Here is a 14,174-nt window from a genome sequence, read left to right on the forward strand (position 1 = left end):
TGTGTGTGTGTGTGTGTGTGTGTGTGTGTGTGTGTGTGTGTGTGTAGTATTAGATTAGATAGTGCAAAGGCAATATTTATTCTAGTGGGAGAGCAAGTAAGCTTATGATAGTTCAGACCCAGACACAAAAAAGTGATAAAAAGCCACAAATAGAAAAAAAAGGAAGAAAGTTAGAAACGTCCCCTGAAGGTTATGAAAAAAAAACAATCTTGATTCTTGAAATATTATATCTACTGTATATTCTGGGTTTTTGTTTGTTTGTTTGTTTGTTTGTTTGTTTGTTTGTTTTTGCATCATGTAAAACCACAAAGACTGAACTTTTCTGTTTAAACCAGGGGTCAAAAACAGTTAATTCAAACATGTTTGAAAGTTAAAAAAAAAAAAATATATATATATATATATATATAATCTCATTATCTCTAGCTGCTTTATCCTGTTCTACAGGGTCGCAGGCAAGCTGGAGCCTATCCCAGCTGACTACGGGCGAAGGCGGGGTACACCCTGGACACGTTGCCAGGTCATCACAGGGCTGACACATAGACAACCATTCACACTCACATTCACACCTACGGTCAATTTAGAGTCACCAGTTAACCTAACCTGCATGTCTTTGGACTGTGGGGGAAACCGGAGCACTCGGAGGAAACCCACGCGGACACGGGGAGAATATGCAAACTCCGCACAGAAAGGCCCTTGCCGGCCACGGGGCTCGAACCCGGACCTTCTTGCTGTGAGGCGACAGCGCTAACCACTACACCACCGTGCCGCCCATATATATATATATACAGTATATATAAAATGATGGGTGGATGATGTCCAAAAAAGAGTAGGAAGAAGTAAATTACATCGCTGTTCCTACCCTTTATCTCGATTTAATCAGCATACACACTAATCATTACGAGTCAAACTATCCACCCCAGTGTCCATCATTAAGTTAATCCGTGTGGTACTTAATCTTAATGTTAGAACTCATTTAACTGTACTCCATTATAAAATTTTAAACTGGCTTAATGTAGAAAATAGGGTCAGGTATAAGAAATTGTTATATGTACATAAAATTATCTCAGGTCATGCTCCATCATACTTATGTCATGATGTCATCCATGTCAGATCCGTTCATTCACACTCAACAAGATCTAGCAGTTCTTCATTTGTACGACTTTATGTTTGTATCCTAATTGGTAAAAACACATTCAAATTTACAGCCGTTTCTGATTGGAATAACATAAATGTCACGGCCCGTAATCTAACTAGTCATGACATTTTTAAATCGGCTTGTAAACAAGTTTTATTTGACCAGTTTTGTCATTCTGTTGAAAATGATTTTTTTTTTAAATTACTAGTTCATTTTTATCACCATCGGCGCTATTCACCACTCATTATCTATACAGGGGGCTGCAAAAGTAGGTATACAGTAAGGATTGTTCCAGTATTACCAGTATTATAATAGTAGTGCTAGGTTTCATTTAATACTAACGTTTTGTGCGAACATTTTGTTTTTCATTACTGTATACCTACTTTTGCAGCCCCCTGTATAGGTATTGTTGTTGTTCATACTATAATCATAATTTTATTTACCCATTGTACACTTTTGTCATTTTTTTCATTAAGGACCTCAATAGAAATAAGTCCTCTATTGGACTTTTTTGAGTTATCCTTGGTATTAATTTTGTCGTACTACACTGTAAAACCCGATAAGGTCACTGAGCTCAAAAATTTTATTGAAACCGATTACATAAAAATTTTTGAGGTAAGTAACTTAAATTTTTTAAGGTAAGATTTCTTAAAAATTACAATTAAGTGTAACTATAGTGTAATTTTTAAGAAATCTTACCTTAAAAAATTTAAGTTACTTACCTCAAAAATTTTTACGTAATCGGTTTCAATAAAATTTTTGAGCTCAGTGACCTTATCGGGTTTTACAGTGTACTTTTAACTCATTATTTACTATTGTATTCCCAATGGTGCTTAATGTGTTGTACTCCGATTTTTATACCAAATAAAATCAATCAATCATCATACACAACTTAAATAATGACCTCAATGTCCATCCTCATTATCGTATCTCATTGCCCTTCAGGCAATCCCAACACTCCCCGAAAGAAACAGGAAACAACAGCAACATCATCTTCAGCAAGCGTCACTGTCTTAAGGCTTCCAGCAGATTTTCTTGTCTAACATCACACCCAGAAATTTATTTTTAATAAACTCCTTCTATATCAGCAGTGTCTATCATCACTTGCACATGAGTGTTTATTGAATAATTTCCAGATATCATAAGCTTGGTTTTGTTCAAGTTTAATAATTTGTTTTTTGTCAAACCACCATTTAAATTTTAGAGCCTCCAAAAGTGCTGTAAATTCTCCCCAGAACAAAGAACATTCGTGTTGTTCACAAATAAAACAAAGTTCAGTATCTTTGAAACCTTACATATGTGATTTATGTACAGTACAAAAACAGTTTTGGACCTAATACTGACCCATGTGGGACTCCACAAGTAATATCCATGAATGTTGATCTATAATTGAGTAATATTTCATGATTAATGGTATCAAATAATCTATTATTTTTAAAATAATCTATCAATATAGGATATTACATGGTTGCGCAAAGATATGAAGTTTATCTTTGAGTGGTGAATGGATATATCACCATTTGAGTGAGCGATGTGAACAAGTGAAAATATTTTCAACATGAAAAGATAAACTTCATATCTGTGCCACTGTGTAATGTTTTTTATATTATATAGATACAGCGACACACAAAAAATATGCAAGTTAATCAACAGAATTTTAATTTTGACCAGTTTGCCATTTTGACAACACATATCAAGTCAGCGGGAAAACACTGGGATTGATGTCATTGGAGTGAAATATCGGGAATTATTATACATATAGAACACTTTTTCCATGGAATAAAAGCATGTGTTCTATTCCCTTCTAGCAGGTTTCATTCATTTGGTTTGATAGCATGCAATATTGTTAGCATATCGCTTATCCTACGTGTATTATGTCACTCTACCCAATGGAGAATGAGCGTTGAATATGGTTTACGATACTGCATGGTTGTCAAGACAACATGTTACACGTCGGAGCTGATGCGAATATTCAGTGAGAAAGTTTTCAGCTGTGCAGAAGCATTTCTTTGTTCGTCGGGAAAGAGAAAGACGTGTTGAACACCTGAGAGGCTACCAAAACTACATTAGATATTCTTCACACATATTTACAAGAGAAAAACATACCAACAGACATAGAAAAACTGGAAAAGAGACATGTTGGAGACGTTAAACTTCTGCGCTAGTGAGCGACTGTGATAATTTGCAAACAAACATGGCCACCAGGTTTGCTTCATTAAATACAGAAGATTTTGAGAGAATTTTGAAAGAGAAAAACGCACTGAACACCCGAAAGGGATGTGTATGCTTAATAATAATAATAATAATAATAATAATAATAATAATGGTTGGCTTTTTTTGTGGTATATCAGAGATATTCTATTTAGCTACTCGTCTTCGACTTGTTCAATATCATGCTAGCTGAATGGAATATATCTGATATACCACTCAATGCCAACCAATATTTTTTAAATATGTCACTCAGATCCGTGATGTATTTCGCATGAGAAATGTGAGTTTTTCAACACGAGAAGATAAACTTCATGTCTTTAAGCCAACATGTGATTTCCTTTTTATTATATCGACACATTCACAAATAAAAAGTATCCAAATTTATCAAAACAATTCATCGATTTCCTCACGAGTGACAAATAGAGATTAAAGGAACAGTCCACCGTAGTTCCATAATGAAATATGCTCTTATCTGAATTGAGACGAGCTGCTCCGTACCTCTCCGAGCTTTGTGCGACCTCCCAGTCAGTCAGACGCAGTCAGACGCGCTGTCACTCCTGTTAGCAATGTAGCTAGGCTCAGTATGGCCAATGGTATTTTTTGGGGCTGTAGTTAGATGCGACCAAACTCTTCCGCGTTTTTCCTGTTTACATTGGTCATATAAACCTGTGATATGAAACAAGTTCAGTTACACAAATTGAAACGTAGCGATTTTCTATGCTATGGAAAGTCCGCACTATAATGACAGGCGTACTAACACCTTCTGCGCGCTTCGGCAGCGCATTGATATCTGAGCTCCGTATCAATGCGCTGCCGAAGCGCGCAGAAGGTGTTAGTACGCCTGTCATTATAGTGCGGACTATCCATAGCATAGAAAATCGCTACGTTTCAATTTTTTTAACTGAACTTGTTTCATATCACTGGTCATATAAACCTATGTAAACAGGAAAAACGCGGAAGAGTTTGGTTGCATCTAACTACAGCCCCAAAAAATACCATTGGCCATACTGAGCCTAGCTACATTGCTAACAGGAGTGACAGCATGTCTGACTGCGTCTGACTGACTGGGAGGTCGCGCAAAGCTCGGAGAGGTACAGAGCAGCTCGTCTCAATTCAGATAAGAGCATATTTCATTATGGAAGTACGGTGGACTGTTCCTTTAATGTCACGGTTTTGGTTCTCCATGTCCTGGATGGAGCTCGTATGAAAAATACAAGTGGTGTATTTCCCAGTAAAACACTCGTGTATATAAAATACATACTCCTACTGTATATGTATTTTTGTCTATACAACAAGATATATCTAGTTATTTCTTCTCTTAAGTCTATTCGTGCCATCGATGCTGATCTCATCTCATCTCATCTCATTATCTCTAGCCGCTTTATCCTTCTACAGGGTCGCAGGCAAGCTGGAGCCTATCCCAGCTGACTACGGGCGAAAGGCGGGGTACACCCTGGACAAGTCGCCAGGTCATCACAGGGCCGACACATAGACACAGACAACCATTCACACTCACATTCACACCTACGGTCAATTTAGAGTCACCAGTTAACCTAACCTGCATGTCTTTGGACTGTGGGGGAAACCGGAGCACCCGGAGGAAACCCACGCGGACACGGGGAGAACATGCAAACTCCACACAGAAAGGCCCTCGCCGGCCCCGGGGCTCGAACCCAGAACCTTCTTGCTGTGAGGCGACAGCGCTAACCACTACACCACCGTGCCGCCCGATGCTGATCTGTTTGGTCAAAATCCATCCTGATCATCAGTTAATAAGTTATGCTTCTCAAGAAAACTGTCTGATCTATCAATGAAGAGTTTTCTAATACTTCATAATGATGCATTTTACTCCTTACATTTTTATTCAGACCTAAAAATCGAGGGTTTTTTCTTCTCTCATTTGGCTGATGACTGTGTGCTGTACGGTACGTCAATACAATGGATTTTATTTACATTTCAGTTGAAAGCATCCAATCAATTTCATCAGTGTAAAAACAATTATAAAATTAAAAAATCAAATCAAATCAAGAATTATGTCAGTTCATCATATGATGTGACCGGCTTAATTTTATTAGTTAGAAACGTTTACTTTTTAATATTTGAATATATTTAAAATAAAAGAAACAGCTCGACTCTTTGAATGCACTTTCGGCTGGAGCCTTCCACTTGATATAATTTATATTTTCACTTCAATATATTTTCTCAGGACTATTTCATCTTCTGGTGGAAAAACTCATTATTATTCATTGCTTAAGCTAATTAAAATTTGCAAAACTGCAAAGCCTTTTAATCATTTTTCTCTTCTTTCCCATGCTGATCTTTTCAGTCCGGGGTGATGATATAATCATATACGGTATGTCTTCAATATCTCACATTTGGATAATTTATTTATTTACTTATGGTTACTCACAAAACTGGGACGCGTGAACTTTTAAAACCTGAGTCTGTTTGCTCCTGCCAATGAGACCGAGCAAAAACATTACCAAAACATTACAAGAACAAAAACAGGATCGTATTTACTCTTTGTTCATTGTTTAAAATCACATACCTTCAGCTGAAACAGGGTCAGTTTTTCGCGAGCGCACTGTAACCGTTCCTGTCTTGGACAGATCTGATCCTGTTCTCCAAACCCGAACCTCCACGTAGCCATCACTCTCGTCCACATGGTACTCCAGGTCTCCAAAATAAAACACCGGCGCTGTGGAAATAGTGAGGCGAAAATATATCAGTACAGATTGGACTAGCTCAACAACACAAAATTCCAGAAACAACAGAACCGGACATGATTGGATTCCTGGATAGATCTAGAATTTGTCGACTGGCAGTGAAGACAGGTTGTGAGTTTAAATCCCAGACCTGTGAAAGAAGCACTATGAGACAATCAAGCACCAGCTTTAACCATCAGCTGCTCTCTTTACCTGTTGATTCTATCCGGCTTATCAGTTAGTTTTGATTAATAACCTCTACTAAACGTGTTAAATACATGAAGGATTTGAGCTTCTTAAACTGAACATTTCTCTCAGTGTCGGGGTGTGTATAAGGTCTTTTAAGTTTAATTGTCTGTTTCTACAAACGCAGGATGTTATGTCTTGTGGAAAGAGACACTATTCGGATTCAGAACAAATGAGCACATCACTGCTCCTGAACTAAATGAGCTCGAGACAAACTGAAGGATCCATTAGTCGTCTTAGGTTAGTCACTTTATTAGTCACTTCCTTTTCCTTTCACTGTACAAACGCAATCATAGGATTTAAGATAAATAACTGAGTAATAGGCTGGGATTTAAGGAGGTAGTAATAATAATAATAAATAATAATAATACCAACAACAACAACAACAACCACTATAATGCAACAAACACTACACCAGCAATAACAAAATAAAATAACTCAAAATAGCAATAAAAATAGCTAACAATAAGAAACAATATAAATAACTAACAATGCCAACACTAAAACAACCAACATTAACAACAACTAACGTAACACGCCAATAACTAATAATAACTAACACAACAAGAATAACAAAACATCAGTAACTAACAACAGCTTGCACATCAATAACTAACAATAACACATCAATAAATAACATCAATAACTAACATCAGTAACTAAAAACATAACTAACTAACTAACTAACTAACTAACTAACTAACTAACTAACTAACTAACAACAACAACAATAATTAACTAGCAACATCAATAATTAACAACAGCAATAACTAACAGCATCAGTAATTAACTAACAACAACGATAACTAACACATCGGTAACTAACATATCAGTAACTAACAACAACATCAATAATAACAACAAGAACAACAACACCACATCAATAACATCAATAATTAACTAACAATAACTAGCACATCACTAACCAACTAACAGATCAATAACTAACAACAACACATCAATAACAATAACACATCAACAAAAACTAACAACTTGCACATCAATAACTAACACAACAACAACAGCATAATAACATCATAACATAGAGCTATCCATCCATCTCTTACATATTTATTTACTTATAAACATTTATTTCACAAATTATTATTATTATTATTATTATTATTATTATTATTATTATTAACTGTAAGGAAAATGAAGAAAAAATCTTTATTAAAGGCAATGGTCATATACAGAACTGATGACCTTCATCTAGATACCGTATCAACATCAATAACCTGCATTTAATATAGCATCCATAAAATACGATACTCCAGATATCTTTTATTTTTGATCAAGTAAAATAAAATGCAGTTCTTTATTGCACTTTGATGTACACTGTATATGTAGTTCTTTTACAGAACCTTTCAAAGAAAAAAAAGTTTATTTGGTACCAAAAAGGGTGATATTATTGTTAAAAAGACACTGAACCTTTAAAAAATATGTTAATGGGGTTATAAGGAGCCTTTTATTTGTGTTTGGCCTGACTGCTCGCGGCTCATTCCAGCCTGTGTCATGCAATCATTACAAAAGACAGCAGCGTCCAAATTGCTTGTTTGTGTATGTTTTGGAAAATTAATCCAAATGACTTGATTAGAAAATACTGCAAAGAGAATGTAAGAGAAATGGGAGCGGGTTCTGTGCACACCTTAACCTTAACTATACACTGTATTCTAGAGAGCTGACAATGAAGTACCAGGGGGGAGTGTAAATGAGTAGAGGGAAGTGAGGGGAACTGAGACACACACACACACACACACACACACACACACACACACACACACACACACACACACACACACACACAACATGTTAACACGTGCTCTCTGCTTTACACATATACTTGTGAGCTAGTGTGCATGGGATTTGTCATTATATTGCAGAAAGTAAAGATGTAGTACTGGTGTATGGGACACGCCGAAGTTAAATATTTATTCCTTTAAAAAAAGAAAAGAAAAAAAAGCAAGCAGGAAAAAAAAACCCTCAAGGCATGCTTCTTGTTTTTGATTCATTCCTTGCTTTACTATGAACTTATGATTTTTGAATTGAACAATCTTTAGGTACACACACACACACACACACACACACACACACACACACACACACACACACACACACACACACACACACTTTGAAGGTCTTCTGATGGTCCTGACAGAAGATCCGGAGGCTGAGATCCATAAACCAGTCTGGACCTGCCTGCTCACAATTAACCCTCTGCTCAAGCTGAAATTCCTCATGCTGCCTGCATCTCTGCATAGCACACGTTCACAACACACGCACACGCGCACACACACACACACACACACACACACACACACACACACACACACACACACACACACAGCCTGTGAAAACTCAGCTTCCAAATGTGCTTTTGTGAGAAATACGCCGTCATCTCAGGAAGATGACTGACACGACACGACGTACTGACAGAGCATGCATCCAAGGAAGCAAATATACCTAAGCCTCAAGAAAATAAACCCTGCTGGCGACTTGTCCGACTTTCCGTCTTCAGACGTCAAACCTTCAAACCTGCGCGTGCTTTCGACGGCGGCGCTCAAGTAACGCAGAGCCGTCGAAAAATCCGTTTCTCCTTTTCTAAAATGCATCAGATCATGTCTCCGAGTGCACAGCCATGCAGGTTATTTGTTGTTATGCTAATAAAACGGCGCCAGACTGAAAGATGTTTCAGTATGACCTGAATTAACCTCGCAGCTTAGTTTCAATAAATAAAAGCCTGCAAATTTGTAATGCGAACATTTTCAGGACGTTGAAAAAACAAAAAAATCAGCCTGAAACATTCCACTTCAGACACTTTTATCTCATTTCCTCAAAGTGCCCTGTATGCAAATCTCTTGCTTAGCCAATTTCAGGCGACAAACTCAAAACGACAGCAAAAAATATACAAATTACCTGAAGGTGTGATTTTTTTTTTGCAAGCTGTGTAAAACCTAAAAGCCAGAGCCAATGGATCTTTAAGCATCGCTGCAAGGTTTATGGAGAGGGTGGTGATTACTTTCCATAATAAATGCAAGAGATAAAGAATATTTTCCAAGTGACAGACTTGCATGAGAAGTCTTGGCATTGCCGGTATTGTTCATGAAGACAGATCAAGCTCTGGGAAGAGCTGAGGTTAAGAAGGAATTGCGGCTGATTGCCTTGGCATGGTGTGCTGGATGTACAAGTGTTTCTGAGCTCCTGTAATCAGATAAGCTTTATCTCATACAGGAGACAAGCATGTTTTAAATGGATATGGCTCACAAATCGGCAGCTCTACATACACCTCTTTGCTGGATATCTCACAACTCGTCTCCGCCCGTGTTGGGTTACACTTGTGGCGCTCAACCACAATATAATCATGAACTGTTGAAAGAACTGGATCTCATTTATTAATTCATGACCTGGTTGGAAAAAAAAGTTATAAGTGAAAAGAAGTAGATACTCTTCTTAAAATAGTATAATGTTCTTTTAAATCTCTGATTTATTGTGCTCTTGATGCACCGTTTATTCCAGTTATACCACAGCACCGTCGGCTTCTTCAATCTGATTTGGTCAGAAGGTGTTGATTAATTTGTGCTAGGAGCGCTGGCACAGATTGTTACTCTCACTCAGGATCTTTCTACTTCATTCTTCTTCTTCTTCTTATTATTATTATTCTCATAACATTTTTAGGACGCTATTTCCCCCTCAGTTTTCAACCAATCATCAGAGGCGATTCTAGAGTCTGTTGTGGCCCCAAGCAAAAATTTCCAGGGGGCCCTTCTGACCAGTGTTCATCACCAATATGTTATAAATAATCTGACACCAACGAAAAATGTATGAAACCAAAGTTTTTTAAATTCCAAATGTGAAAATACAATGATAAAGAACAATAAAAACAATAAAAAACAAAATAAATAAGCCCTCGGGCCCGACTCTCGGGGGGCCCCTGGGCCAGGGGGCCCCAAGCAGTTGCCTGCCTTGCCTGTTCACAAGCTGTGCGTCTGCCAATCATCACCAAATTTCACATGGGCTCAATTATATTGCTATGACTTTTGGTGCTGATCTGGATCACTGAACTGGAATGATCCATGAATTTTTTTTTCAATCACTTATAACTCTGTCAATTTTCATGATGTTTTTTGATTTTTTTTTATTTTGTTCAGGGCAGCAGGACACAACTTTTGCTTGACCCAACAAAGGTCAGCTAGCACAAATCTCTATCGAGTTATTATTCTATCCACATTCACTGTATATCAGCAATCGTGTGCTCTGATTGGCTACTCTACTACAAGGATATCAGTTCATATACAGTGAGTAGAGAAAAACAAAATGGCGGAGCGTGTTGCTGAACCAACTGAGGATGAAATAAAAACCTCTACTCAAAAACAAAACCCCCCCAAAAATAAAAAAGCAACAAAAACATGGAGTAAAAGTATTTGATGGTAAGAACGTATCTTTTTTATTTTCCAAGAACTATTATCATCGCATTTTTCACAAATTCCTCCTGTCATTTCGCCGGTTTGTTTACATTCTAAGGGGAAATGATTTTGTCGGACATTTTGTATGAAGTTTTTATTTATCGAATTTGAAAAAAATGCTCTGTTTCTCTAAATCCACTGAATGTGGACAGAATAAAACAGTTATTCCACTCAGTCTCATCGTACGTGGCTTATAGCCAACTCGGTGCTACGCGCCTTGTCGTCTATCAGTTCATGTATGACTCAATTTCGTAGAATAATTGTTAAATATTCACAACAGCTCTATAATAACATGTCTGTGAAGATTCTCAATCATCCAGGTCATAGTAAACTGTGGGTGGTAGAAAAGGGCAACTGGACTTGCTTGAAGATTCTTGAAAACGTTTCACCTCTCGTCCAAAAGGCTTCCTCAGTTCTGTCTGACTATCTGAATATCTGATACTCCCTATTAGTCAGACAGAACTGAGGAAGCCTTTTGGACGAGAGGTGAAACGTTTTCAAGAATCTTCAAGCAAGTCCAGTTGCCCTTTTCTACCACCCACACTCTATAATAACAGTTAATTCACAGGGATTTGTTAAAAAATGTGAAGTAAATGTGTAACTTTTGATAAGAAGAATGAAACACTTCAGGAAATGTTATTATAGGAAAATAATCAACTTCAGGGCAGCAACAAAAGCTCTAACTACTTCACATCAGGCGTAAAGGTGTTTTATTCCTTACTTATTTTGGTATTAACATACTAGATAATCATCTAAACACAGAACCAGTCAAAAGTTTGTGCACCCCATACTCTACTCATTGATAGGTTTTTCTGTATTTTGTATTTCCGACATTGTAGAACAATACTAAAGACATCAAAACTATGAAAAAAAACATCTGGAACATATATGGAATTATGTGGTAAGCAAAAAAAAAAGTGTTAAAAAAACAAAATATGCTTGATATTTTCAATTCTTCAAGGTATCCAGCGTTTACCTTGATGACGCTTCGCAAACTATTGGCATTATCTTAACCAGCTTCATTCATTCACCTGGAATGCTTTTCGATTAACAGCTGTGCCTTGTCAAAACAATTTCTTACCTTCTTAATGCGTCTGAGATCAAACAATAAATAGTAAACATACAGTAAATCGCCCTATTCAACACCACAGCTGTAGTAATCCATATTATGTCAAGAACCGCTCAACTAAGAAAAGAGAAACAACATCCATCATTATTTTAAGACATGAAGAAGTGACTTTTAATTAATAAAAATAAAATAAAAAAAAAAACACTAAATACATAGGAGGAGTGTCCAAGTTTCTGACTGGTACTGTAGTTTAAAAAAATAAAATCATCATCAAGCCTGAAGGTTCACATGAAGAATGCTTTACGGGTGTGTAAAAATATTTGGCTTGCTTTTCTTGGCAAACACTTTGAAATTATATTATAAAGCACAAGATTTGAGCTTAAGTCATGCTCCTGTGCTTTTAGAAGCAACACTTATTTACTGTTCGTTTATTCCTCTGAGGGCTGAGGAGCTTTGAGTGCCAAAGTCACTGTTCTGGTTCCCAGCCTCAACCCTCAACCCCATCTCACGACATTGGAATGAAATCTTCTGATGGGGGGGGAAAAAAAAAGATAAAAGTAAAAGGAACAGGGCAGGGAGATGGATTTATTCATCTGAGAGATGTGCAGGGGGTGAGGAAGTGTGTGCGTAGGGGCTGTGGATGGCAGCAAATCTCTGAGGAGTACAGGGTGTAGTTCACACATTCACACTTGCTAATGGAATGAACTTTCCACAGCTTTGCCATTGCGTGATTGTAGGTTCTCCCCCCACACACTCTTATTAAAAAAAGAAAAAAGGGGAAAAAACACCACCAAGGCTTGCTTTGTCTTAGTACACATTTCTCAGAGAAGAACAAGGACAAACAGCATCTAAATTATCGTTTATCTTTCGTTGCAAAGTTCACCTCATAAAAGCAAACTGCTCACCTCTGATGGATCTGAAATAACTTCAGAGCAGATTTAGTCAGAGCTTGCGTCACAATCAGGAAAAAAAAATCAAAAGCAGGAGGAAAGTGGTCCATTTAGTGATCAACGCTGCAATTTCACGCATGATGGTCAGATTTATGTCGCTACACTTTCAGTATTTCTTTGGTGAAATATGGTGCTGTTCTGTTCTTTCTATGATCTTGATGTAAAAGATTAACAGATCAGGAATTTATGTGCAGTGTTCAAACGATGTATCCACACTCTTTTCCTGCATTACAATAGACTACTCTTGAGCTAATAAATAAACAAAAGTAAATTAAATAAATAAATAAATAAATAAATATATATTGGGCTCCATCGCTTTGTTTCACAGATGCCTGGGGTTGTCCCAACTCCATTTTGAGAACTACAGGTGGTAAGGGATCAGATCAGGGACCAAGCAGTCATGCTGCTCTGATTTTCAAGTTTTAAAATGGTACTGATAGGTTGCGATAAACTGTACTGCCTTCTAGATCGCGAGTTCACAAACTGTTTACACTCTCAGAAAACAAAGTGCATCATTGTACCTTTAGGGGTACACTGACTTGTCACGGGGGCAGTACCCTCTAAGGTACTTATTTGCACCATTTATATACTGATTGGGAACATACAAGTACCTTTTTGACTCTGAAAAGGTACACATAGCTACCTTGAAGTCCAATAATGAGCCCTGGGTGTACATTAGTGTCGATTGTACCTTGAGGATAGAAATAGACTCCTACTGTACCTCTGTTTCTGACAGTGTACAGTCAAGGACCCCTTTATCTGTGTAAAAACTGGCCAATGCTTTTATCTGTGCGATATAATTTCCTGAATTTTCCATACATGGAAAATTCAGGAAATTATATAGCACAGATGAAGGAATATAATGAGAAAATGAAAAAAAATCTATGTATACATAGATTTTTTTTTCGTTTTCTCATTATATTCCAGTTGACATTTATATCTTTAACTTTCATAATGATGCACTGAAGTCTCCACCTCTCAAGCTAAATAGTTGCCTGACTATACTTCTTGGACCCCATTTTGAGAACCATCAAAAGTCAAAGTCCCTCTCGTGCCAGAATCTGGTCTTCCCAGTCAGTCTCCTGTCCCAGTACTAACCAACTCTTTAAGGCATATGGGTGCGGCACTGATCTCCATTTCCACAGCCCTCGACTTCTCATCTATACAGCTAAGGTTACAGTGGGAGGCTAGTCCTCTGGTAACCATGAGAGTTTGACTTTGCCACTCACATCTGTATTGCAGCGTGCCTTGCCAGATGGTAGTAGGTACCATTTTTATGATGGTCTTTGGTATGACCCGACAGCGAGTAGAACTCGCAATCTCCTTTTCAAGAGGTGGACGCACTAACCACTAGGCCAACTCGTGGTCTTGAGAACCATAGTTCGACATAAAATT

General features: G+C 37.4%; 1 protein-coding gene across 1 annotated transcript in view; it reads right to left on the reverse strand.

The window, feature by feature from the left end:
- frem2b (FRAS1 related extracellular matrix 2b) overlaps positions 1-14,174 on the reverse strand; it is a 302,533-nt gene that overhangs the window by 63,294 nt on the left and 225,065 nt on the right. The window contains exon 7 of the mRNA XM_060897720.1: positions 5,895-6,044. Coding sequence (XP_060753703.1) covers positions 5,895-6,044 — 150 coding nt within the window. The remainder of the gene's footprint in view (positions 1-5,894; positions 6,045-14,174) is intronic.

The sequence above is a fragment of the Neoarius graeffei genome, chromosome 17 (assembly GCF_027579695.1).
Source record: "Neoarius graeffei isolate fNeoGra1 chromosome 17, fNeoGra1.pri, whole genome shotgun sequence".
NCBI classification, from domain to species: Eukaryota; Metazoa; Chordata; class Actinopteri; order Siluriformes; family Ariidae; genus Neoarius; species Neoarius graeffei.